Genomic DNA, 27,589 nt, shown 5'->3' on the forward strand with positions numbered 1-27,589 from the left:
GTAAGGGGGGGCCGAATAGGACTAGGGGCCCAAGTTGGATTCCTCCTACTTGGGCGCGCCCTAGGTTGCCTCCCTCCCTCTCCCTCCTTTATATAGGTGGGGAGGGCACCCCTAGAACACACATCAATTGTTCCTAGCCGTGTGCAGCGCCCCCCTCCAAAGTTAACACCTCGGTCATATCGTCGTAGTGCTTAGGCGAAGCCCTGCGCCGGTAACATCATCATCACCGTCGCCACGCCGTCGTGCTGACGGAACTCTCCCTCGGCCTCAACTGGATCAAGAGTATGAGGGACGTTATCGAGCTGAACGTGTGCTGAACACGGAGGTGCCGTACGTTTGGTGCTAGGATCGGTCGGATCGTGAAGACGTACGACTACATCAACCGTGTTGATAAAACGCTTCCGCTTTCGGTCTACGAGGGTACGTGGACACACTCTCCCCGCTCGTTGCTATGCTTCTCCTAGATAGATCTTGCGTGATCGTAGGAATTTTTTTGAAATAACTGCGTTCACCAACAGTGGCATCCGAGCCAGGTCTATGCATAGATGTTATATGCACGAGTAGAATACAAAGAGTTGTGGGCGATAATAGTCATACTGCTTACCAGCAACGTCTTACTTTGATTTGGCGGTATTGTTGGATGAAGCGGCCCAGACCGACATTACATGACCGCGTTCATGAGACTGGTTCTACCGACGTGCTTCGCAGACAGGTGGCTAGTGGGTGTCTGTTTCTCCAACTTTAGTTGAATCGAGTTTGACTACGCCCGGTCCTTGTTGAAGGTTAAAACAGCACACTTGACGAAAAATCATTGTGGTTTTGATGCGTAGGTAAGAATGGTTCTTGCTAGAAGCCCGTAGCAGCCACGTAAAACTTGCAACAACAAAGTAGAGGACGTCTAACTTGTTTTTGCAGGGCTTGCTGTGATGTGATATGGTCAAGACATGATGTGATATAATTTGTTGTATGAGATGATCATGTTTTGTAACAAAGTTATCGGCAACTGGCAGGAGCCATATGGTTGTTGCTTTATTGTATGCAATGCAATCGTCATATAATTGATTTACTTTATCCCTAAGCGATATCGATAGTCGTAGAAGCAATAGTTGGCGAGACGACAACGATGCTACGATGGAGATCAAGGTGTCGCGTCGGTGACGATGGAGATCATGACGATGCTTCGGTGATGGAGATCATGAGCACAAGATGATGATGGCCATATCATGTCACATATTTTGATTGCATGTGATGTTTATCTTTTATGCATCTTATTTTGCTTAGTACGGCGGTAGCATTATAAGATGACCTCTCACTAAATTTCAAGGTATAAGTGTTCTCCCTAATTATGCACCGTTGCGACAGTTCGTCGTGCCGAGACACCACGTGATGATCGGGTGTGATAAGCTCTACGTCCACATACAACGGGTGCAAGCCAGTTTTTCACACGCGGAATACTCAGGTTAAACTTGACAAGCCTAGCATATGCAGATATGGCCTCGGAACACTGAGACCGAAAGGTCGAACGTGAATCATATAGTAGATATGATCAACATAGAGATGTTCACCATTGAAAACTACTCCATCTCACGTGGTGATCGGACATGGTTTAGTTGATATCGATCACGTGATCATTTAGATGTCTAGAGGGATGTCTATCTAAGTGGGAGTTCTTAAGTAATATGATTAATTGAACTTTAATTTACCATGAACTTAGTCCTGATAGTATTTGCATATCTATGTTGTAGATCAATAGCTCACGTTTAGCTCCCCCGTTTTATTTTTGATATGTTCCTAGAGAAAACTAAGTTGAAAGATGATAGTAGCAACGATGCGGACTGGATCCGTAATCTGAGGATTATCCTCATTGCTGCATAGAAGAATTATGTCCTTGATGCACCGCTAGGTGACAGACCTATTGCAGGAGCAGATGCAGATGTTATGAACGTTTGACAATGCTCGGTATGATGACTACTTGATAGTTTAGTGCACCATGCTTTACGGCTTAGAACCGGGACTTCAAAAATGTTTTGAACGCCACGGAGCATATGAGATGTTCCAAGAGCTGAAATTGGTATTTCAGACTCATGCCCGTGTTAAGAGGTATGTGACCTCCGACAAAGTACTTTGCCTACAAGATGGAGGAGAATAGCTCAGCTAGTGAGCATGTGCTCAGAATGTCCGAGTACTACAATCGCTTGAATCAAGTGGGAGTTAATCTTCCAGATAAGATAGTGATTGACAGAGTTCTCTTGTCACTATCACCAAGTTACTAGAACTTCGTGATGAACTATAATATGCGAGGGATGACGAAAAACGATTCCCGAGCTCTTTGCGATGCTAAAATCGACGATGGTAGAAATCAAGAAAAAGCATCAATTGTTGATAGCTGACAAGACCACTAGTTTCAAGTAAAAGGGCAAGGGAAAGATAGGGAACTTCAAGAAGAATGGCAAGCAAGTTACCACTCCCATGAAGAAGCCCAAAGCTAGACCTAAGCCTGAAACTGGGTGCTTCTACTGCAAAGGGAATGGTCACTGGAAGCAGAACTACCCCAAATAATTGGCGGATAAGAAGGATGGCAAAGTGAACAAAGGTATATTTGATATACATGTTATTGATGTGTACTTTACTAGTGTTCATAGTAACCCCAGGGTATTTGATGCGGGTTCAGTTGCTAAGATTAGTAACTCGAAACAGGAGTTGCAAAATGAACAGAAACTAGTTAAGGGCAAGGTGACGATGTGTGTTGGAAATGATTTCAAGGTTGATAAGATCATCATCGCACACTCCCTCTACCTTCGGGATTAGTGTTGGACCTAAATAAATATTATTTGGTGATTGCGTTGAGCATGAATATGATTGGATCATGTTTATTGCAATACGGTTATTCATTTAAGTCAGAGAATAATTGTTGTTCTGTTTACATGAATAAAACCTTCTATGGTCATACACTTAATATAAATGGTTTATTGAATCTCGATCGTAGTGATACACATATACATAATATTGATACCAAAAGATGCAAAGTTGATAATGATAGTGCAACATACTTGTGGCACTGCCGTTTAGGTCATATTGGTGTAAAGCGCATGAAGAAACTCCATGCAGATGGACTTTTGGAATCACTTGATTATGAATCATTTGATGCTTGCGAACCATGCTTCATGGGCAAGATGACTAAAACTCTATTCTCCAGAACAATGGAGTGAGCTACTGATTTATTGAAAATAATACATACCGATGTATGCGGTCCAATGAGTGTTGAGGCTCACGACGGGTATCGTTATTTTCTAACCTTCACAGATGATTTGAGCAGATATGGGTATATCTACTTAATGAAATACAAGTCTGAAACATTTGAAAAGTTCAAAGAATTTCAGTGCAATGGAGAATCATCGTAACAAGAAAATAAAGTTTCTACGATCTGATCACGGATGCGAATATTTGAGTTACGAGTTTGGCCTTCATTTAAAACAATGTGGAATAGTTTCACATCTCATGCCACCTGGAACACCACAGTGTAATGGTGTGTCCGAACGTCGTAACCATACTTTATTAGATATGGTGCGATCTATGATGTCTCTTACCGATTTACCACTATCGTTTTGGGGTTATGCATTAGAGACAGCTGCATTCACATTAAATAGGGCACCATCTAAATCCGTTGAGACGACACCATATGAACTGTGGTTTGGCAAGAAACCTAAGCTGTCGTTTCTTAAAGTTTGGGGCTGCGATGCTTATGTGAAAAAGCTTCAACCTGATAAGCTCGAACCCAAATCGGAGGAATGTGTCTTCATAGGATACCCAAAGGAGACTGTTGGGTACACCTTCTATCACAGATCCGAAGGCAAGATATTCGTTGCTAAGAATGGATCCTTTCTAGAGAAGGAGTTTCTCTCGGAAGAAGTGAGTGGGAGGAAAGTATAACTTGATGAGATAGTTGTACCTTCTCCAGAATTGGAAAGTGGTTCATCACAGAAATCAGTTCCAGTGATGCCTACACCAATTAGTGAGGAAGTTAATGATGATGATCATGAAGCTTCAGATCAAGTTACTACCGAACCTCGTAGGTCAACCAGAGTACGTTCCGCACCAGAGTGGTACGGTAATCCTGTTCTGGAAGTCAAGTTACTAGACCATGACGAACCTACGAACTATGAGGAAGCGATGATGATTCCGCGAATGGCTTGAGGCCATGAAATCTGAGATGGGATCCATGTATGAGAAAAAAGTGTGGACTTTGGTTGACTTGCCCAATGATCGGCGAGCCATAGAGAATAAATGGATTTTCAGGAGGAAGATGGACGCTGATGGTAGTGTTACTATCTACAAAGCTCGACTTGTCGCAAAAGGTTTTCGACAAGTTCAAGGTGTTGACTGCAATGAGATTTTCTCACTCGTAGTGATGCTTAAGTCTGTCTGAATCATGTTAGCAATTGCCGCATTTTATGATTATGAAATTTGGCAAATGGGTGTCAAAACTGCATTCTTTAATGGATTTCTTAAGAAGAGTTGTATATTATGCAACCAGAAGGTTTTGTCGATCCTAAAGGTGCTAACAAAGTGTGCAAGCTCCAACGATCCATTTATGGACTGGTGCAAGCCTCTTAGAGGTGGAATATACGCTTTGATAGTGTGATCAAAGCATATGGTTTTATACAGATTTTTGGAGAAGCCTGTATTTACAAGAAAGTGAGTGGGAGCACTACAATTTTTCTGATAAGTATATGTGAAAGACATATTGTTGATCGGAAATGATGTAGAATTTTCTGGAAAGCATAAATGAGTGTTTGAAAGGAGTTTTTCAAAGAAATACCTCGGTAAAGCTGCTTACATATTAAGCATCAAGATCTATAGAGATAGATCACAACGCTTGATAAGTTTTTTCAATGAGTACATACCTTGACAAGATTTTGAAGTAGTTCAAAATGGAACAGTCAAAGAAGGAGTTCTTGCCTGTATTGCAAGGTATGAAGATTGAGTAAGACTCAAAACTCGACCACGGCAGAAAATAGAAAGAGAATGAAAAGTCATTCCCTATGCATCAGTCATAGGTTCTATAAAGTATGCTATGCTGTGTACCAGACCTATTGTGTACCTCACCATGAGTTTGGCAAGAGGGTACAATAGTGATCCAGGAGTGGATCACTGGACAGCGGTCAAAAATTATCCTTAGTGGAATAAGGATATGTTTCTCGGTTATGGAAGTGACAAAAAGGTTCATCGTAAAGGGTTACGTCAATGCAACCTTTGACACTGATCCAGCTGACTCTAAGTCTCAATCTGGATACATATTGAAAGTGGGAGCAATTAGCTAGAGTAGCTCTATGCAGAGCATTGTGGACATAGAAATTTGCAAAATACATACGGATCTAAATATGGCAGACCCATTGACTATACTTCTCTCACAAGCAAAACATGATTACACCTAAGTACTCTTTGGGTGTTAATCACATAGCGATGTGAACTAGATTATTGACTCTAGTAAACCCTTTGGGTGTTGGTCACATGGCGATGTGAACTATGGGTGTTAATCACATGGTGATGTGAACTATTAGTGTTAATCACATGGTGATGTGATCTAGATTATTGACTCTAGTGCAAATGGGAGACTGAAGGAAATATGCCCTAGAGGCAATAATAAAGTTATTATTTATTTCCTTATTTCATGATAAATATTTATTATTCATGCTAGAATTGTATTAACAGGAAACTTAGTACATGTGTGAATACATAGACAAAACATAAGTGTCCCTAGTATGCCTCTACTTGACTAGCTCGTTTATCAAAGATGGTTATGTTTCCTAACCATAGACATGTGTTGTCATTTGATGAACGGGATCACATCATTAGAGAATGATGTGATGGACAAGACCCATTCGTTAGCTTAGCACTATGATCGTTTAGTTTTATTGCTATTGCTTTCATCATGACTTATACATGTTCCTCTGACTATGAGATTATGCAACTCCCGAATACCGGAGGAACACGTTGTGTGCTATCAAACGTCACAACGTAACTGGGTGATTATAAAGATGCTCTACAGATGTCTCCAAAGGTGTTTGTTGGGTTGGCATAGATCGAGATTAGGATTTGTCACTCCGTGTGCATCAGAGAGGTATCTCTGGGCCCTCTCGGTAATGCACATCACTATAAGCCTTAAAAGCAATGTGGCTAATGAGTTAGTCATGGGATGATGCATTACGGAACGAGTAAAGAGACTTGCCAGTAACGAGATTGAACTAGGTATGATGATACCGACGATCGAATCTCGGGCAAGTAACATACCGATGACAAAGGGAACAACGTATGTTGTTATGCGGTTTGACCGATAAAGATCTTCGTAGAATATGTAGGAGCCAATATGAGCATCTAGGTTCCGCTATTGGTTATTAATCGGAGATGTGTCTCAGTCATGTCTACATAGTTCTCGAACCCGTAGGGTCCGCATGCTTAACGTTCGATGACGATTTGTATTATGAGTTATGTGATTTGATGACCGAAGTTTGTTCAGAGTCCCGGATGATGTAGGAGATATGCCCTAGAGGCAATAATAAATGATATTATTTATCTCCGAGTTCATAATTATGTTTATGTTCCATGCTATAACTGCAATGATTCTCGAGTCTGCAATATCCACGAGGCTCGGAGGAAGACTCATATGCACGTGTGGAATAATAAACGGTAAGAAGTATTCCTAGTCTGGCCTCTAAGACTAGCTCAAGTGTTGCATGATGGTTCTGTTTTCCTGATCATGGGCATGTCTATGCCAGCAATTTTGAGGGCACAATGTTAAGAGAACATTTGTGTTGAATCGACCCGGATTGATGTTATGCTAAGAGATTCATTCGTCACAAGTTAATGGTGCATAACACAGAGATGGTTAACGTTTGCATGATTCCTTAGACCATGAGAGTATCGAGTTTCTTCATGCTTGCTTCATGAACTTTGGGGTTTGTTAAACGTCATCCGTAAATGGGTGGCTATTACGGCGGCTTACGGGTTCATGGAAAAGTGTGTCAAGTAACTTGATAGCTCAAGATTGGGATTTGCTCCTCCGACGATGGAGAGATATTCTCGGGCCCTCTCGGTATTACGGTATCCATCATCGTCTGGCCAGACACAATGTGATTTGATCACTGGGATGCCGGAACACGGAAACGAGAAAAGAGAACAAAACCGGTAACGAGGTAACTAGCATAGTGGACAAGTTATTGATCCACGAGAATGCCAACATGTCTCACCTCGGGTATTTGTAACATATCGCGAAGCAACAGGAATAGCACACGGCAACTGGAGGTTCACTCGAATATTCATTCGTGTGGGTATAGGGGTCAATATGGGTGTCCACGGCTCCGATGTTGATCATTGATCGGAAGGGGTTCCAGGTCATGTCTATACTTCACCGAACCTATAGGGTCACACGCTTAAGGGTCATCTATCTGCTGAATACTAGACAGGGAGTCTGAGAGAAAATCACCAAAAAAGTTTCGGACAGCGGAATCGTACCGCAGAGAGAGGTCACCGGATGAGTTTCGGTGAAACCGAAAAAGTTGTTTCGGGGTATGCCATTAAGTCAAAATGGTTTCGGCACATGCCTGATAATTCTTGGAGGGTGCCAGAATCATTCTGGAAACTTTTTGGAATTTTCAGAAATAAAAACCGAGAATGTTTCGGAGCTGCCGGTACCGCTTTGGCTGTTTTTCGCAGATGAAATTCACTAATCTGAAATTGTTTCAGAACGAATCCAAAATCATTTTAGTGGGTACTAGAATTATTCTAAGACCCACAGAAATATTTTCTGATTTAGTGGACGCGAAAAATTGTCTTCATGAATAGTGAAAACGCATTCTTGTTTGCTTTTCGCAGATGAAAATCACTAAACCGAAATTGTTTCGGAATGCGTTGAAAATTATTTTAGTGGGTACTGGAAATGTTCTGAGCCCACATAAATATTTTCAGTTCGAACGGACGCTGAAAAATGTCGTCATGAATAGTGAAAGTGCTTTTTTGCTTGGCTTCTTGGAGAAGCCACCTTGAGGGCCTTTTTGGTATTTCCCCCCTTGGCTTCTTGGAGAAGCCACCCTTGGGCTTGGCCTATAAATTTGGGTGGAGGGGGCTGCCTAAAGGATCATCCCTTCTCACATACAAGTGCCATGCAATGATCTGGCTTCTCTCTCCCTCCCCGCGAAATAGTTTCGTAGAGCCGAAAGGTTGTCTGGGTTCCGGCAGGAACTAGTTCTGGACGGCGAAGCCCTGCCGGATAGATGACACCGTATGTGTGCAACTCTGTAGAGAGATCGTAGTTTCGGTCTTAGTTCGTGAGTGCCTCCCGAAGGGCTGTCCATGTGACCGTCCGAGTTTCGAAGGTCCTCCCGAAGGGCTGTCCGAGTGACCGTTTGAGTTTCGAAGGTCCTCCCAAAGGGCTGTCCGCAACACCGTCCGGGGGCTGTTCGACCGCCTCCCGGAGGGCTGTCTGAGGAGCAGATGAGGGTATACATCCTCGCGGTTGGGAGGTTGTAAATCCTAGCTGCGGGGATCTGCACCGCCGATCGTCATCGACTCTACTTCCCGCTGCGCTACGAGTCGGTAACGAAAAAGATCAAACCATGTATGCAGTCTCCATAGTGGTCCTGGGCTGGTGCGTAGGTCGGAAATTTTTTGTTTTCTGCTGCATTACCCTACAGTGGCATCATGAGCCGTGCTATGCGTAGATGCAGGTTGCGAATCTAGAATACATAGAGATGTATGGGTATTGCATAATATAATTAGGTAGTAGATGAGATCTATTGCTAAAAATTATTTATGCGGGTGACAGATGAAATCTGTTACCCGAGGTTCTTGTTGCTTCCCTAGAATTTGCGTTTGCTCAATCTCGAGACAGCATGGTGGAATTTGACAAAGTTCTGGCAATCCGTGATCCTAATTGATCATGGAAGTGCTATCAGTTCTTTGGGTTCTGCCGTAGTCAAAAGAAAGATGAAATTCGCAGATGAAAGGGCATTGCAGATATGATCTGCACGGGGGTCATGCGTATGACGAAGTTTAGTATGGGGCTCGAGATTTAATTATCCCGTGTTTCATACACCCCGAGATGTTAATCTAGCAACCTGAATAATCATACTTGATGATATAATGTTGGTAGCTGCGGTTTAAGTCAAAACCTTAGAAGCCATGTAAAATAAATATTGCATAAACCGATTAGAGGCGTCTAACTTGGTTTTGCAGGATGTGCATGTGATGTGGTATAGCAGTGCTCATACTAATTCGATTATGTATGAGATGACTATATGATGTAATTGGATTAACATGACCTGCGTGTCATGATTCGGCATGATGGCTGGAGCCATATGATTGCACTTTAATGACCTGCGTATCAACCTTGTTGTAATGCATTATTTTGTTAGCTATAGAGATAGCAATATTATCTGGTGCATCGACAAGGTGGTGGCAATCTTCGCGAAGGTGAACACCGACGCGAATGCCGAAGACGAAGAAATGAAATACTTCTCCGTCAGAAAGGGCTATACCATATCATGCTATTATGAATTGCCTGAGATGTTTATCCCTTATGATGCACCCTTCTTGATTGTGAGGTAGTCGCTTTTTATTAGGGTGATCTCTCACTTAAAATATCAAAGTAGTTAGTGTTCACCCAAGTGTAGCACCGTCTGAAATTCGTATCTTTTCGGGGTGCGCCATGTACACATGAGCACGAACGAATCGAGGGGAATGAGGCGGGTGAGGTCAGACCTCGCAGCAAGATCACTTGGTTGTCTTTGACGTTCAGGCAGGAGAGTCCTGAGCTCGGAACACGCCCATCAAAAGATGAACAAGAATCACATAGAGATGTGATCGGCAAGTTGGCCTACCGATTGAAATTCGTGTCATCAGTGATGAACCCGTCAATGGCATCGAATAGAAATATGGATCTTGAATCACTCTAAATCAATTATGAGAGATATTGATTTGAGTGGGAGCGCACTGTTGAATTAACATGTTTAATTCTCAGTGCAATTAATTATGAACACTGTCTAAGTGTTTCTTGCATAATAGTTGTAGAATAATGGCTCGCATTTCCACCTTCCCTATTAAAATTGAATAGCTGTTAAATATCTGGTTAAAACTTTACGATTGGTAACGTAATATGAGGATTGTCCTCAAAAGTGCCGAGAAGGACTTTGTCCTATCGCATGCTTTCCGTATCCTCCCGCTAATGCTATGGATCATGTGACTCGTCCTTCGATCCAAAAGCTAGAATTCTGTTACGGTCAAGTGGAATATGTTTGCTTCCATGAAACCCAAACTTCGAAAGTTGGGATAGTTATATGATATTCATGGAACTGAAAATTATTTTCAGATACAAACAAAGCAATGTTTGTTTGCAAGTATTAGTAAAAGTGTTTACTATGCATTTGACTGTTGGGAAAGGGATCCAGAAGAACGCATGTCATATAATGAAAGGTGAATAAAACAACAACTTAAAGAGAAAGGAAGTGTCCAAAGGGTGTTAGTATGACTTACACGCCTAGGAAGTCCGGGGCTAATGCCACTCTTAAGTTGGGTGCTTCTTCTGAGAGTAGGAGAAATACTAAAAGTTAAACTGCTAGAAGTATAAAGGCAAAAGGAAAGAAGACTGGAATATCCAGCTCATGTATGAATGTCATACAAGTTTTTGATGTATAGAAGGTTGGTCAAAGATATAGTTCTTGCGAATTATGGTTAAACATGTTAATCACTAATTCTTGGGTATTGTGAGTTCATCACAAAAATGCCCGCTCGATTGCATTCTGTTGCAACTCGATGTAAGAACTACTATGGCCTGAAAGACTAGCTAGAAATGAGGTTAAGGTATACACAGGGAACATAGTAAATGTTACTATACCTTCCATCGGTGTATTGCCGTCTGTATTTATTTTCATAATTCATTTAGAGTTTTACAAACTCTATCCCATTGCATAAGGTATCTTGCAAGAAGGTTGTTCATAAGAGAACTTTTTTATGTTCGATGTTATGAATAACACAAGGGCCATACTTTCATTATGAATGAGATGTATGTTATGAATATTGATAACAATACAATACCTCTGGGTTTACTTTCATAATTCATTTTAGAGTTTCATACACTCTAGCCCATTGCACAATGTTTGTTGCAAAAGAGTTGTTCATAAAAACAACAATTGTTGTTAAGTATTATGAATAACATAAGGGCCATACTTCCATCATCGATGGGACGTATGTTATGAATATTGAGGGTAATATGATACATCCATAACACTGACGCTAAATGTTGCAAGACTAAAAGAATACCACACAAGTGTGGCACTACATTTGGTCACATTGGAGAAACCCGCATGGAAAATTCCATTATGATGGATTTTGAAGTCTTTTTGATTTTGAATCATCTGACACTTGCAACTTTCCTCCGAAAAGTGAAGTGACTAAAATACCGTTCACAGGCCATAAGGAACGAACAACAAACTTATTAGTGATCATACATTTGATGTGTGTAGTCCGATAAGTGTTGTTAGTGGTGGATTTATTTATCTTTAGAAATGACTCAAGTAGATATATGGATATTTACTTGATGAGACGTAAGTCTGGATCTTTTGAAATCATTCGAAAGGTTCTCAAAAATGAAGTAGAAGTTATTGTAACAAGAAAATTATGTTTCTGCAATTTGATTGCACAAAGGAATATTTGAGTTACATGTTTAGCGAATGTCTGATGAGTTGTGAAAGGGGTTTCATAAACTTGCACCTCCCGGAACACCACTGCAAGTGGAAAGTCCGTGGAGATGTAATCAAACCATTTATGACATGGTAAGGTCAAAGATGACATAAATAAATTTGCCATTATCCCTTTTAAAGTGATGCTTTAGAGACTGCAGCTTTTACACTGAAAAGAGCTACATCGGGTCTGTTGAAATGAAGCCATGGTATGGTACGCCCAACCATGTTATATCTTTTCTGAACATTTGGAATATGGGGCTTGTGTAAAAGGTTACAAACCTATTCCAAATTAGACAAGTGCTACTTTGTAGGTTATACCAAAATGTTGGGTATTCCTCCCTCACTATACCGAGGCAAATAGTTTTGCCGCGAAACGGTGTGCTTTTAAAGAGCATGGTTCTTTCAAAAAGGTGAGTGGGAGAATAGTGCAACTCGACGAGATAAACAGTATCTACGTCATCAGATCAAAGGAAAGAGACCTTGGAAGTAATTCCAGAGTTTCCTACTGCGTCTGATACGGAAGTCTCTACAATAAAATGTATGAACTTCGGTCGAACTTGCAGCTGAACCACGTAGGCAAGGCTCGTGCAAACCTCTCAGGTGCGCAAACGAGATATTGTTGTTAGACAACATTATACCTACGATACACAAGGAAGCGTTGATGGACCCTGACTCCGGAATTGGCTAAATGCCAATACAACCCGAGTTAGTTTCCATATAAGTGATTCAAGATTAAAACCTTGATACACCTTTCGGAAGACTTAGAGTCTAACGAATATTTATGGAACTTAAAACTGATTCAGATAAAATGTTTTATCCATAAAGCTCGACTTGTTGAAATAACAAGTTCAAGAGTTGACTACGATGAGGTTGTTTTCATCGTAGCGATGCTTAAAGTCGGTTCGGGTTGAACTAGCAATTAATACATATTTCAATCATGAGATATGAAACATGGATGATAAAAGGATTTCCATATGATGAAAATGAAAGCTAGGACTTGTATATGATACAGTCCAAAGTAATTTGCCGATCCAGAGGATGCTAGTAGGTATGCAAACTTCAGAGTTCCAGCAATGGACAGAAGCGAGCAAAATGGAGTTGGAATCTTCGTGTTTTGATGAAATGGTCAAAGGGGTTTTGACTTCATCAATGGGTAACGAAGATGCTTGTAATTCAAGAAAGTAAGTGGGAGCGTAATAATATTTCTAAAAACCTTATGTGCTTGGCACATTGGTAATTGGAAATAAATTTCTTGACACAAATTAGGACTTCATTTGAAAATAGTTTTTCGATGAAGTGCTTAGGCTAAATAGCCTCAATATTAGGCATGATGATCTATGGAGATAGATTTACCTAATGGGGCTAAGCAATGAATACATATTGACAAGATGCTAAAACCTTTTAGCATTTAAAACGCCAAGGAGTGATTCTTGCCAAAGTCACATGGAAAGAGTTTTTGCAAGACTCAGTGTCCCAAAACACTGATGAGTAAAATACATGATGCAGATTCCACACACTTTTGTGTTTGGATTAATCATGTATTTCATGGTATGTAAAACAACCAGATATGTCCGATACTCCCAAGGTGTTGCGAGTATGGATACCAAAGTGATCAAATTACTGATCATGGGACAACAGTGAAAGATGTCACAGAGTACTAGAGTAAGTACTGATGACATGGTTTTCTCGCAAGCAGAGATCATGAAGAGTTCGTTGTAAAATGTTACATCGATACAGTCTTCATCTTTTCTCCATGCGATTTTCGATTTAAATTAAGGGTTTTGTGTAACACACAATGTGGTGGCACAGTTAGTTGGAATTTGTTCAAACTAGTTACTGTGGCGAATTCTATAACAAGGGCTAAGTATGTTGACGCTTTAGAAGTGACAAAGAAGATGTTGGATCATATAGTTCATTCATGAACTTAGTATAGTTCCAAGATGGCTTTTGACAATGGGACACTACTGCGGGTAGTTGCTCCATAACTCAGTCTGAGGAATCCAGGTTCGACCTGTGATTCACATACATACAAAGCCAAGTCCACACAAAAATATGAATTTTGTGAAAACGTGAAAACGCGAGGACATGCAAAGATACACACGGAACTGAAGTCGTCAGATCCGTTGGACATCAGGCTATACCACAAGCGAAGCATATTTACACCGGTGTGCCACAGGTGTGAAGTGCATTACATAAGCTAGATTATTGACTCTAGTGCAAGTGGGAGTCTGTAGGAGATATGCCCTAGAGGCAATAATAAATGATATTATTTATCTCCGAGTTCATAATTATGTTTATGTTCCATGCTATAACTGCAATGATTCTCGAGTCTGCAATATCCACGAGGCTCGGAGGAAGACTCATATGCACGTGTAGAATAATAAACGGTAAGAAGTATTCCTAGTCTGGCCTCTAAGACTAGCTCAAGTGTTGCATGATGGTTCTGTTTTCCTGATCATGGGCATGTCTATGCCAGCAATTTTGAGGGCACAATGTTAAGAGAACATTTGTGTTGAATCAACCCGGATTGATGTTATGCTAAGAGATTCATTCGTCACAAGTTAATGGTGCATAACACAGAGATGGTTAACGTTTGCATGATTCCTTAGACCATGAGAGTATCGAGTTTCTTCATGCTTGCTTCATGAACTTTGGGGTTTGTTAAACGTCATCCGTAAATGGGTGGCTATTACGGCGGCTTACGGGTTCATGGAAAAGTGTGTCAAGTAACTTGATAGCTCAAGATTGGGATTTGCTCCTCCGACGATGGAGAGATATTCTCGGGCCCTCTCGGTATTACGGTATCCATCATCGTCTGGCCAGACACAGTGTGATTTGATCACTGGGATGCCGGAACACGGAAATGAGAAAAGAGAACAAAATCGGTAACGAGGTAACTAGCATAGTGGACAAGTTGTTGATCCACGAGAATGCCAACATGTCTCACCTCGGGTATTTGTAACATATCGCGAAGCAACAGGAATAGCACACGGCAACTGGAGGTTCACTCGAATATTCATTCGTGTGGGTATAGGGGTCAATATGGGTGCCCACGGCTCCGATGTTGATCATTGATCGGAAGGGGTTCCAGGTCATGTCTATACTTCACCGAACCTATAGGGTCACACGCTTAAGGGTCATCTATCTGCTGAATACTAGACAAGGAGTCTGAGAGAAAATCACCGAAAAAGTTTCGGACAGCGGAATCGTACCGCAGAGAGAGGTCACCGGATGAGTTTCGGTGAAACCGAAAAAGTTGTTTCGGGGTATGCCATTAAGTCAAAATGGTTTCGGCACATGCCTGATAATTCTTGGAGGGTGCCAAAATCATTCTGGAAACTTTTTGGAATTTTCAGAAATAAAAACCGAAAATGTTTCGGAGCTGCCGGTACCGCTTTGGCTGTTTTTCGCAAATGAAATTCACTAATCTGAAATTGTTTCAGAACGAATCCAAAATCATTTTAGTGGGTACTAGAATTATTCTAAGACCCACAGAAATATTTTCTGATTTAGTGGACGCGAAAAATTGTCTTCATGAATAGTGAAAACGCATTCTTGTTTGCTTTTCGCAGATGAAAATCACTAAACCGAAATTGTTTCGGAACGCGTTGAAAATTATTTTAGTGGGTACTGGAAATGTTCTGAGCCCACATAAATATTTTCAGTTCGAACGGACGCTGAAAAATGTCGTCATGAATAGTGAAAGTGCTTTTTTGCTTGGCTTCTTGGAGAAGCCACCTTGAGGGCCTTTTTGGTATTTCCCCCCTTGGCTTCTTGGAGAAGCCACCCTTGGGCTTGGCCTATAAATTTGGGTGGAGGGGGCTGCCTAAAGGATCATCCCTTCTCACATACAAGTGCCATGCAATGATCTGGCTTCTCTCTCCCTCCCCGCGAAATAGTTTCGTAGAGCCGAAAGGTTGTCTGGGTTCCGGCAGGAACTAGTTCTGGACGGCGAAGCCCTGCCGGATAGATGACACCGTATGTGTGCAACTCTGTAGAGAGATCGTAGTTTCGGTCTTAGTTCGTGAGTGCCTCCCGAAGGGCTGTCCATGTGACCGTTCGAGTTTCGAAGGTCCTCCCGAAGGGCTGTCCGAGTGACCGTTCGAGTTTCGAAGGTCCTCCCGAAGGGCTGTCCGCGACACCGTCCGGGGGCTGTTCGACCGCCTCCCGGAGGGCTGTCTGAGGAGCAGATGAGGGTATACATCCTCGCGGTTGGGAGGTTGTAAATCCTAGCTGCGGGGATCTGCACCGCCGATCGTCATCGACTCTACTTCCCGCTGCGCTACGAGTCGGTAACGAAAAAGATCAAACCATGTATGCAGTCTCCATAGTGGTCCTGGGCTGGTGCGTAGGTCGGAAATTTTTTGTTTTCTGCTGCGTTACCCTACAGATGAGACCACGGACATGACGAGGAGTCTCGAAATGGTCGAGAGGTAAGATTCATATATAGGACGATGGTATTTGGACACCGGAAGTGTTCCGGGTGATACCGGGTCACCGGAAGGGGTTCCGGGCAACCCCCGGTAAAGATATGGGCTTAATGGGCCAAGTAAGGGAACACACCAGCCCACAAGGGGCTGGTGCGCCCCCTATAGGGCTAGCCACGTGGGGAGAAAGGGAAAGGGAGAGGAGGAAAAGGAAAGTATGAAGTAGGACTCCTTCTTCCTTCCCCTCCCCCCTCCTTCCTTTCCCCCTTGGCCAAATATGATAGGGGGGGCGAATTGGACTAGGGGCCCAAGTAGGATTCCTCCTACTTGGGCGCGCCCTAGGTTGCCTCCCTCCCTCTCCCTCCTTTATATACATGGGGAGGGCACCCCTAGAACACACATCAATTGTTCCTAGCCGTGTGTGGCGCCCCCCTCCACAGTTAACACCTCGGTCATATCGTCGTAGTGCTTAGGCGAAGCCCTGCGCCGGTAACATCATCATCACCATCGCCACGCCGTCGTGCTGACGGAACTCTCCCTCGGCCTCAACTGGATCAAGAGTACGAGGGACGTCATCGAGCTGAATGTGTGCTGAACACGGAGGTGCCGTACGTTCGGTGCTAGGATCGGTCAGATCGTAAAGACGTACGACTACATCAACCGCGTTGATAAAACGCTTCCGCTTTCGGTCTACGAGGGTACGTGGACACACTCTCCCCGCTCGTTGCTATGCTTCTCCTAGATAGATCTTGCGTGATCGTAGGAAATGTCTTGAAATTACTGTGTTCCCCAACACGGTCATCACCTCCCACATCCTCTGAGGGCTCCATGTTCTATCAGGGTGCCTAACAATAGCCCATCGAGATTCGAGAACATTGAAAGCACGCTCCACATCCTTCCTAGTACTCGTTTGTTCTTGGAAAAACCTACTCTCCCATGGGCTTGGAGATTGTCTTCACAATAGTTGACCACTGAGGATAGATACCATTAGCTAGGTAGTATATGTTGTTGTATTTGTGATTGACCTCAAAATTGGCTTATCGGGAGTCGCCTTCTCAAAGCCTTACGAACACCGATGAGCACTGAAGCATGTTGATATCATTATGAGAACCTGTCATGCCGAAAAAGAGTGCCAAATCCAGAGATCTTGTGAAGTTGTGATGCCACAACTTCAAGTATGACCGTGCAAGCTTTAACATGTCCCTTATATTTCCTTTTTCAAACAAATGGGCAGTTCTTCCATGCATAGTGCATACAATCTATGCTCTAAGCATTCTCAGAAAGCCTCTAGATTCATTGATCGCCAACTACCGGGTTGTATCCACAACATTTGGTTCTCTCAAGTATTCCGGGCCAAACACTGCAACCACAACTTTTCAGAACTTATACAACACGCTAGGCATGTGATCTCACTCATGTGGACATACTCAGCCACAAGATCATTGAGAATTTTGTATGCAAGCATCTGAATAGTTGCAGTACATTTCTGATAAGAGGAGAAGCCAACCTTTTCAAGGGCATCATGCTTGCATTTGAAGTAATCATCATATGCCACCACTCCCTCCCGAATACGATTGAACATACGTCTCGCCATTCGGAAGCTTGGGAGGGAATAGTGTGTCAATGAAATTGAAATAATCGTTGTAGAGTACGCAATGGACGCTCTCTCTGTTACGATCCAACCCCGGAGAATGGCTCGAGATCGATCCCCTAAACCTAGGTCGCTGACTAGCAATGTGCTCATTGACGACCAAAGTAGCAACCACAAAATCCTCATCGTTGGACGATGAATCGTTTGATGAACATATGAAGCTGTTGTAAAAACAATATCATCCGAGCTGCCCACCATGGTACCTTGCGGGCAAACGCCCGAACAATTGTGGACGACGACAAAGGCGGTTGTGATCAAATCGCGCCCGGTTTAAGGCAACGCCCTCTGCCCATACTAACAATAGGCATGTCGAAGCACGCGCCCTCCGGCAATGACCGTGGAGGCAGGTAGTGCGGACACCTTGGGTAGGTGTGCCTTGTAGTGTTCCCAACGGTGGCGAGGAGTGGCTGCAAAACGCCGGCAAATATGGCGGTAAGGCCGTTGGTGGATGGGCGGTGGGGCCTGGGGTAGTGGCGAAGCGGTTGGAATTGGGGTGGTGGCGAGGGCGACGAGGCCGGGGTGGTGTGTGGATGGGGATGGGGAGGGGGAAGAATTACCGTTGTGCCACAGATGGGCAGGCCAAGGGAGGACATGGGGAGGACAATGTGGGCGTCCGCTACTTGACATCCGTCCTCGTTTGCATCGCTGCGTTGAGTCGTGTTTTCTGCCCACTTGGACTCAAACGGATGCGGATGAACGAATAGGCCATCGGGTTGGAGTTGGCCTTAGGATTCAGTCACCTTTTATTTACATCATGGCTTACTTTATTAATTTAAGCCGCACTTACATTGTCCACCAACAACGACAAAAAAACTAGGGAGGTCATGCACCCAAACACAACTATCTAAATTACATTCATGGGCAAATGTATGCGCCACCCGATTTGCTTCCTTTGGACAATATGTAAACAAACAACTCCTGCACAGTCATACTGTCTGCATCTATCGCAAAATGAATAACCTCGGATGACCAGTTTCTGACAACCTAGTTGATTTGCAAAATGAATTTCATGTAGCACTGCTTGGGCAAGTTGTGGCTGCATCTATCGCAAAAGGAATACCCTGGGAGCTTGCAGGGCCTCACAGTACCGCAGAAAAAAAAAGTCTACCGTAAACGAATTTGCAGGACACGGCTTTACCGGATCTGCTAGAGATGATCCAAGGATCTATAAATCCTCAATATTTCCTGTTAGATTCTTTTGAATGGAAGCAGCCCCAAAACTGCTGAAACCACACATTCAAATAAAGTAGATTTTATGTTGGATTGCTAATCGTTCTAGCTAAAACGGCTGAACTTACAAATTCAACCTGCCCTACCAGAGCTGCCGTCTACAGAAAACAAAATCCTTTTCGAACAGCTCTACGAAATATATTACTTCCCAAATTACTATAGAAGTAAAAATCTGCACCCAGAAGAATACGACTCACAGAAAAGTAAACAGACAAGCAGAGATGCATAAACACACAGGCCACAACAACAGTTTTCATCGCTCAGGCGAGCCAGACAATCGGGTATCAATTGGCAATCCAGAGTACATCACTTCAACCACTCTAGCTAAACCTGCGTCTAGTTTCCAAAAGTCAAAGTTCAACCATCCAGACCTAGAGCTGGCACACGGGTGCATAGTACGGTTTCCACATACACACAACTTGATTTCGGCCCTCAAAAGAATTTCGGTTAACATCCATACACCAGAGAGACACCCGTTGCGGATTCTTCATTGCCTGATCAGCTGCATATATGTTTAAGATTAAGACCCATTTAGAAATTTAGATCATTAAGAAAGGCGAGAGATCAGGAAGAGGTGTGGTTCAAAGATTTGCCCCCGGATTACCTGTGTAGCTCAGGTTCACTTGGAGGCTTTTATGTTAGCGAGGGCGGTAAGGGCCTCTGCGATCTTGCCTTCATTGATCGACCTAGTGGCCTGTGCAAAGAAATTTGGATTTTGCAGGACTGAGTTCCTGTTCCTGGTAATATGTAAAATGGCATATATCCCAAATGTCAGCAAAAGACACTGACCTTGAGAGACGGTATGAGTGCATAAACCTCTTCAATGGTCTCAGGCCCAATGTTCGCAATCATGCATATCTGTTACACGTATAACAAGCCATTTCATGTTGAGATGAGGGAAATGAGATACAAGAAGCTGAGAGGAAAAGAAGGGTTACGAACCTCGCCATCATTAACACCATAGTCTTTAAGGGGTCTGCAGCTACGAGTCAAGGAAATTAACTACAAAGTGGTTGCTTGGCGAAACAATTTAACTGCGCAACCACATGCAATCTCCAATACTAGTTCTTAATCAAAACAAAGGATACTCCAGGATTTCTTTCACCAACTTCGCGGAGGTGAAGTGATTTCCTTCTTTTGCATATTGAAAGGCCTTGTCAAACGACCTGCCGGTGCAAGAAGAAAAGAGTAAACATGAAGGCACACAAGCTAACAGACTAGAACACCACATAAACAATTATTAGCGGAACATAACAGAATTAAAACAACAGATGTTCCTTACTCGGGAATTTTTATCTTCGGATCCTCTGATAAGATAGCCATATGTCCCTGAATTTTCTGCAACATTTCTGCTGCTTCACAGTTCGTTAACAATATAGAATTTGGAGACATATCTGCAACCAATTGTTATGCGGGAATCAGCTTGCCTATTTTTCATTTAGACAGAAGGGACGTTTGAAAATCATAATATAAGATGTTTGCCCGTTTCAAATGATGTAAAACTAACAATCTCATTATACAGAACTTCTCAAGTAAAGAGCCTACTGAAATTCCATAAACTACCGAACTTCAACTACTATTAAGGTTACTATGATAAAAAAAATAAGCTTCTAGAAAAATAGAGGATATTTCAATGGAAGGAACTGACCAAGCTGAAGCTTTAGTTCTGCATCAGACATTGCAGGCTTTGCATTTGATGCGGAGCCCTTCCCACCCTTCCCAGCACTAAATGCCTTCCCTCCTTTGCTACCTTCTCCTATGAGAACATAATACATGAAAGAAAGATATGCAAGACACAGAAAGGCAGTCGATTGTATAACTAGAACTTTTAGTTTTATCAGCAATGTATAGCAAAAGTACAAAATGATGCATACATACCATTAGAAAAGGATGAAGCCTTTCCACCAGTTTTTAGGCTATCAGATGAAGCTTTCCCATTTGACTTGGAGTGTGTGGGGGGAGCCTCTTCTTCGAAAAAATCTAAATACAGGCAGTGATATATGAGGTTATTGTATATTTTCAACTATATATCAATATATTATTCACATTGAAGTTTCATTCAACAATACAGTAAATTTTAGTGCTTATTTATGTACTGTGATCAGATATCCTGCCCTATCAAATACTGCAACAGTTACAATGTAAGCAGCTCAATGATTACCATTTTGTTATGCACAGCCATAAATTGGTGAAACAAAACAACAGTGTCTTGTCTTCAACTACAAACGATATGAAGTGTCCTTTCACACTCAGTGTAATGGTAAATAACATCAACTATGAACAAATTGTCAACAAATCATCTGCAAATAAAACCAAAGGGGAACCACAAACAAGGTATATAATTCTCTTCCGACATTTTTTCTGTAGTATTTGATCAATCCTATGAAGGCTGCCAAGATAAGTATTTGGCGAGCGTAGAAGGTTGTGAGACTCTTCTAGTCAAATGATTCTTTACTGGAACAAAAAAGTATCATTTCATGTTTTCAAACATAAAAGTTTACCCCCTTCCTGCTAAAGATGGCCTAAGCCCTAGGGTAGCAGGGTACAACCGTACAAATGAAATTTTCTGACAGTGACAAATAAAACACAATGGATGCTGATCATGTCAGACAGATAGCTCGTAACGTGCTAGCAGACACAAGTGATATTCTTATAACAAAAGCAAATACCAAAGGATTTTCTCATGGAGCAGAGCTGTGATAAGTGCAGTAAAACTAGATTTAAATAAACTGTTGCCTGGAAAATGTTTAATGACGAGATTGGGCAATATTATTACCATCAGAATCAGAATCAGAATCAGAATCATCAGAAATCAGAACCATCTGCCTTCCGTTCGGTGCTCCTGTCAGAATAAATCAGTTAAGAAATCTGTCAAACTCTAAACTTGCCTTCGAAAGCTCAACTGACACAGCATTCATTTTGATAAAGCTGTAAAATCATCAATCATCATATAGCAGGATCACAAAACTGAACAACAACAAAACGTACCATAAAAATCTTAGATTAAAAAACTTCCATGTCAGACATAAATACCTTTATTATGTTCGGGTTTGGCACCTGAGGCGGTGCGGGGGTTGTCGCTCTGGTTTGGCATGGCAGAGGATATTACTGGGCGGGACATGGGCTGTCGAATATCCTGCATGTTCTGAAGGTAGTGGCCGTGCGAGGCGGCGCTGGGGTTGGCGCTCAGGTTCAGGTTTGTGTTTGGGTTCAGTGTGTGGATGTAGTTGCCTGAGCTGGCCATGGGAGATTGGCGATCCTGCAGGCGGCTCAAGGCGGCTCTGAGGTTAACACTCAGGTTCAGGTTACGCATGTAGGAGTTGACTGAGCAGGGTATGAGGTATCGGAGATGCTGCGGGTAGAGAAGGTAGCCGCCACCCAAGGCGGCGCTAGGGTTTCCATTTAAGTTTGGAACGGGAAAGGAGATGGCTGGGCGGGGCATAGGGGGGTGAAGATCCAGCATGTGGTGGAGGTAGGGGACGCCGTGAAAGGGAGAGGTGACCGAGGGGTGGGAGTAGCCGAACGGCAGCGGCAGGGAACATGGGCGCGGCGGTAGGCGCCGGGTTAGGAGGCGACCCGAAGAGAATACCCATGTCGAAGGGACGATCGGGGTTGTTAGTGTTCGGATTAGGGTTAAGGTTTCTGGCTGGAGACGCCATGGGAGGCGGCGGTGGAGTAGATCTGGAGAAGAGGAGAAGAGGAGGAAAGTTGGAGGTGGGATGAAGCGGAAATGGAGGTCAATAACTCAAGATATAGGCGGTGGTTGTCCTGTTGCTGTTGTGCCCCGCAATTTCACTTTATTTTGACTTAAAGCCTCTCAGTTCCAAACAAGTTGCGGTACACTAGACTTGAAACCCACAAGATCTCGAAACCAAGTCATGGCTCTGCCACGTGAATAGCTAACTTCCACGCACCCATGCCCATGGCTAGTTCTTTGGTGATAGTGCTGCTAAATATTGCTATTTTAAATTAATTCCAAAAATACCCGGTACAATATGCCTTGATGCATGTATCACTCCATTCCACGCATTTCAACAAGACAACAAGGTTGTAGTGCGTGTTTCTAAGATGCTGCGAAATAGATAACCTATTGCTAGTAAACATCCAAGCATATTAGTGTGGCACAAAGACTCATCAGCCCTTACCCCGTAAAAGAAGTTAAAGCCAATCATACGTTGGCCAAGTGAGTAGTGCTCGGACCACTTCAAATATGCAAGGGATAAATCATCATGCTCTCCAAAGTAGTATATTCTTGAGAGAGAATTTACGGCATGTCGTAAGACGTTCTGACACGGGTAGAAAAAACGCTAACTATCACAGAACCACGAGCATATCACACACGTGATATTTCAGAATAGGTATATATCTCAGTTTCTAGTTTAGTTCTACATTTGATCCAAGGATTTTCCTTTACCAAAATAGTGAAGGTTGGTTTAACTACGGGGCTGCTTTGTTCCCAGCCACACCTTGCCACACTTTGCCAAGTATCAAGTTAGGCAACTTTGACCAAGTTAGGTGGGTGTTTGGTTCTAGCCACACCTAAGGCAAGATTGTTTTGTTCAAAATAAGTCCACATGTCATACACACAAAAAGTGTGTGAAATTCCCTCGGGCAATTGAAAGTGAGGCTAAGAATTTGAGCACCAGAGCTAAGGCAAGTGTGGCAGAAGTAGTGTGGCAAAATCAGTCACCAACCAAATATACTCTCTTGTTGAAGGGAAGGACCATTCTTTAGACTAAAACCCATAGGAATCGCTAAATTTAGCCATTGCACTTGTCCATAAACACAAATGTTCCATTTAGTGTTACCTTATTCACAGGCAAACAGACCCAAAACCTAATAGGCTGCTAGTGATTCCACAATGCCCAGCAACGTTTGATGCATTGTCATTTTGAGCAAGCCGTGTCACGATCAACTCAATTATCTACTTTTCCGGTTTTCCTTGAGAGACCAAATTATAAGAACCCACCCACATATGAGTGTGACACAACCAGTAGCAAAGTTGTTGAGATCAATTTGGTAACAAATAGTAGCCAGATGTATTTCTATAAGCACGCGTAAACAGATAATCCAATCCAATTCCACAATCCAAAGGGCTTGTGCTAGTTAGAAAATTCTGAAGGACTGGAACCCTCCAAAAGTCCTACAGTCGAAAGAAGCCCTGAACAAACAGTTATGTTTCGCCGTGGATACATCACACACCCATAACAAAATCCGACAGAACCACATAAACAACCGAATCACAAGCCCTCGCACCGATCAGATTGGATCTAAACCTTCTCCAATAGCCAAAATCCATATCCTTTAGATGCCCACCCGCCGGGGCACCAGTATCATTCGTCACAACAAAACCCTCGGCGTTCTGCAAACCCTAATCCGTAGCCATCCGCATCGGATCCTACCCGACAGACGCCGAAGAGCCCGGCACCCCCCGGGTTATATCCGGTGAAGGTCGCGTTGGTCGAGGGTTGAGACGTCGACGCAAAAAAAGTACGGGGAAAGGGGGGATAAAACGAAAGGGGATCACCTGACTTGGACGGGGGGTACGACCCCTTCCCTCCCCTGTTCGCCATTGCGGCTGCCCGCGGAGAAGGCGGTGGTGATCGGGAGGCGCCTGCCGGAGTCGGTCGCGTCGCTCTCCGCACCGACCGCCGCACGCGCCCCGCTGCTCACTGCTCGCTGTCGCTGGCGAGGGGTCGGAGAGTGAGAGAGTGCGGCCTGCCTCTGCCCGGATGTATTCACGGGTTTATAAAGTTGGCTGGGGAGTGAGGGAGAGATGCTCTGGGCTCGGATCGATTATGGGCCCATGAGTCCGGCTTGAGGGCCCATAAATGAGATAGTACAACCATTCTAAAAAAAACATAAGATACAACCATGCTTGCACAATCGGTTGGGGCTCACCGGAGTCAGAGCAGGAGTGCAACTTGGGGCTGCACAATCGGTTGCCGGCTTAGGGGTTCTCTCTCATTGAAGCAATCGAGGGAGAGAAGAGAGAGAGCGAGAATAAGAAAATGTTCAGGCTACGGAGGAGAGAGGCGAGCGGTGACATCCTGTGGGTTATGTGATACGGGAGGATATCTGGTGCTACGGGAGCACCTAAGATCAGGTGCTCCAGGAGCTTTTCAACCGTTAGATCTGAGATTCGAAGACCGAGGAGAGAGCTCGCGCTTTTATTCAAAGAACACCCCCAAAAATTTGGTATTGCAAATCGGGTCCAGCGCATCTGTAGATGACCGTTGGATTTCAGATCCAATGGCCGAGAAGCTCTTGGAGCACCTAAACTCAGGTGCTCCCGTAGCACCTGATATTTTCCCCATGTGATACATGGGTCGTGTTCTGATTAGAATTTTAGTTTAATAATTTACTAGGACACATGTCCGTGCGTTGCAATGTAATAATTTTTTTAGAAAGTATATTTAAATTTATTCCAACAGTGTTGGTTCATTGCGCAGTCTTTAATCGGGCACGACACTTCGGATCCTCATGTTCTGAATTTCAGTTGAAGTCCTGCGATTAATGCCCCAGTTTAATTCATGGATAATTTATTCCAACAGTGTTGGCTCATTGCGTCGGATCTTCATGCTCGAAATTTCGGTCTAAGACCCGCAATTAATGTCTCAATTTTATCCATGGGTAATTTCTTCCAATGGTTTTGGCTCATTACGCAACGTTTAATCGACCAGGACACTTCAGATCCTCATGCTCAAAATTTCATTTTAGGTCCCATAATTAATCCCACAATTTTAATATGTGGATAATTTCTTCCAACGGTGTTGGCTATTGTGCATCCTTTAATCGAGCACAATTTAATTCATGGATAATTTCTTCAAACGATGTTGGCTCATTGCGCAACTTCTAATCGGGATTTTCCTCAAGGGATAAATCAGATTCATCCATTGTTTATCAATTCTAAGACGGCTTTTTCTGCGGGGAAAAGGGAATTCATTAATTAAGTGGCAGCCATGTCTGCATTACATAGGTCCGGAACCTCGTCAGGCCAGAACGAAGCCACACCGTAGTGCACTTCTTTATTCGACCAAAGTTTGCTAAAAAAATGACTAACAATGTTTTGTTCACGCCTCACAAACTTAACTAAGAATTTACCATGTTCCCGAAGACGCGAAGTAATCTCGCGGATCAACATCATATGCTCCGATCAGTCGCCAATACCTCCTTTGATTAGTTTTACCACTTTCGCGCAGTCCGTTTGAATTACAAAAGGCAACTCAGACCACTGAATAGCCAAAGAGATGCCTTCTGAACATGCAGCAAGTTCAGACTCTAGTGGTGATGCACACTGCCTTAGCTCACTGCAAGACGAAAAAAATAATATCTCCATGTTCATCCTGGAGGACCATGCTAGCTCCTGCAGCTCCGTCCTTGGCAGAGAAGGACCCGTCGATGTTGAGTGCAGCCCAGCCGGCCGGCGGTGCCTCCCATCCAAGTGCTGATGGCTTCTCATGCTCTACATGTGATAGCAAATTCCTGCTGGACAAAGGTGCAGCAACCATTTTTCCTTTGGTATGATTTCCATGATGGTACGCCTGGATGGCCAACAATGAGTTGATATAGCTGGTTAGGAATCTGGTCGAGGCTTCGACAGGCGGTGGTCGTTTGTCGTGGATGATCTCATTCCTCACATGCCAGCAACGCCATATCGTCATGAGCGTATACATCCGCTTCGGTTAACATTTGAGAAAGCATAGGCTTTCCTACATCCTCTTATCTAGCCATTCATTTTTGCATCACGGTTCGTGCTAGCAACTTTTGTCTTTTTTGTTCTACTAAATAGAATAACATATGAACTTGAAACTTTGTAGGATAACAAAACATTCTAAGTCAGACAAAAAAATCTGAAAGTTTTTTCCCACATTGTAGTAAGAATTTTTTGTTGTCCTGCAAAGTTTGAAGTTCATATGTTGTTTTGTTTTGAAGGAACAAAAAAGAGAAAAGTTTGTGTTGTAAGTTAGTTGTGTGGCAAGGATCTCAAAGCAGTATTGAAGGGTAAGGACAATGTTGGAAATATGAGCAAATTACTACGAGATTTAATCCGAATAAATAGAAGATAAATCATGACTACAGTAGCAGAGATTAAACTAATCATGCGAACTAGCATAGCAGATGAACAGATCACATCTAGGTCACATACTAGAAACATGAATTCTACCACGATCTCGAACAGGAAGGATAGAATCACATACGGTGCAGCGGGAGCAGCGCCGCCGGCGTTGACGTTGTCGCCCATGTCGTCGAGGATGAGGTTGCCGAGGTCGGGGAAGAAGTCGTCATTCGCAAAGTCGTCGCTGCCAGCAGTCGCGCGAGTGCGCTCCCCAAAAACCTGATCGCCCCTCTCCCGTACAGGATTACGAGAGGCGGGGTTCCGGAGGCCTGCTGTCCCTTCTCCCGGTGCACGCCGAAAGGAGGGATGGAGAAGACTTGCTTGGCGGCGCAATGATCTGGAACGGTGGTGAGCAACCATACGAAACGGCGGCGGCTAGGGTAGACGTCTGCTTGACTATATAGTGCGGGCCGGGCAGGTCGTGGGA

At 43.3% G+C, this 27,589-nt stretch overlaps 1 protein-coding gene across 4 annotated transcripts; it reads right to left on the bottom strand.

The window, feature by feature from the left end:
* Positions 1-19,265: 19,265 nt before the first annotated feature.
* Positions 19,266-24,778, bottom strand: LOC109783686 (DNA-directed RNA polymerases IV and V subunit 4-like). 4 transcript variants are annotated; one of them, XM_045229642.1, is made up of 10 exons: positions 24,571-24,778; positions 21,827-21,885; positions 20,922-21,024; positions 20,692-20,793; positions 20,326-20,437; positions 20,132-20,209; positions 19,986-20,019; positions 19,833-19,901; positions 19,648-19,737; positions 19,266-19,545 (listed from the first exon to the last, which is right to left on the bottom strand). In XM_045229642.1, exons 1-9 carry the CDS (start codon positions 24,614-24,616, stop codon positions 19,663-19,665), a joined length of 678 nt encoding a protein of 225 aa, XP_045085577.1. In that variant the 5' UTR covers positions 24,617-24,778; the 3' UTR covers positions 19,266-19,545; positions 19,648-19,662. The 4 variants fall into 4 exon arrangements, with proteins under 4 accessions (XP_045085577.1, XP_040247751.1, XP_045085576.1 ...); XM_040391817.3 differs by having other exon boundaries at positions 20,692-20,799; XM_045229641.1 differs by having other exon boundaries at positions 20,922-21,023; positions 21,820-21,885.
* Positions 24,779-27,589: the final 2,811 nt, after the last annotated feature.

This window comes from Aegilops tauschii, chromosome 6, assembly GCF_002575655.3.
Source record: "Aegilops tauschii subsp. strangulata cultivar AL8/78 chromosome 6, Aet v6.0, whole genome shotgun sequence".
NCBI lineage: Eukaryota > Viridiplantae > Streptophyta > Magnoliopsida > Poales > Poaceae > Aegilops > Aegilops tauschii.

Excerpts from the sequence above, each read along its gene's own strand:
- LOC109783686 (XM_020342285.3), bottom strand. The coding sequence starts at position 24,616 with ATGGCGAACAGGGGAGGGAAGGGGTCGTACCCCCCGTCCAAGTCAG. Across the intron at positions 19,902-19,985 it reads ATGGTGTTAATGATGGCGAG|ATATGCATGATTGCGAACAT; the intron begins GTTCGTAACCCT and ends TACGTGTAACAG. Across the intron at positions 19,738-19,832 it reads CACTCATACCGTCTCTCAAG|GCCACTAGGTCGATCAATGA; the intron begins GTCAGTGTCTTT and ends TTCTTTGCACAG.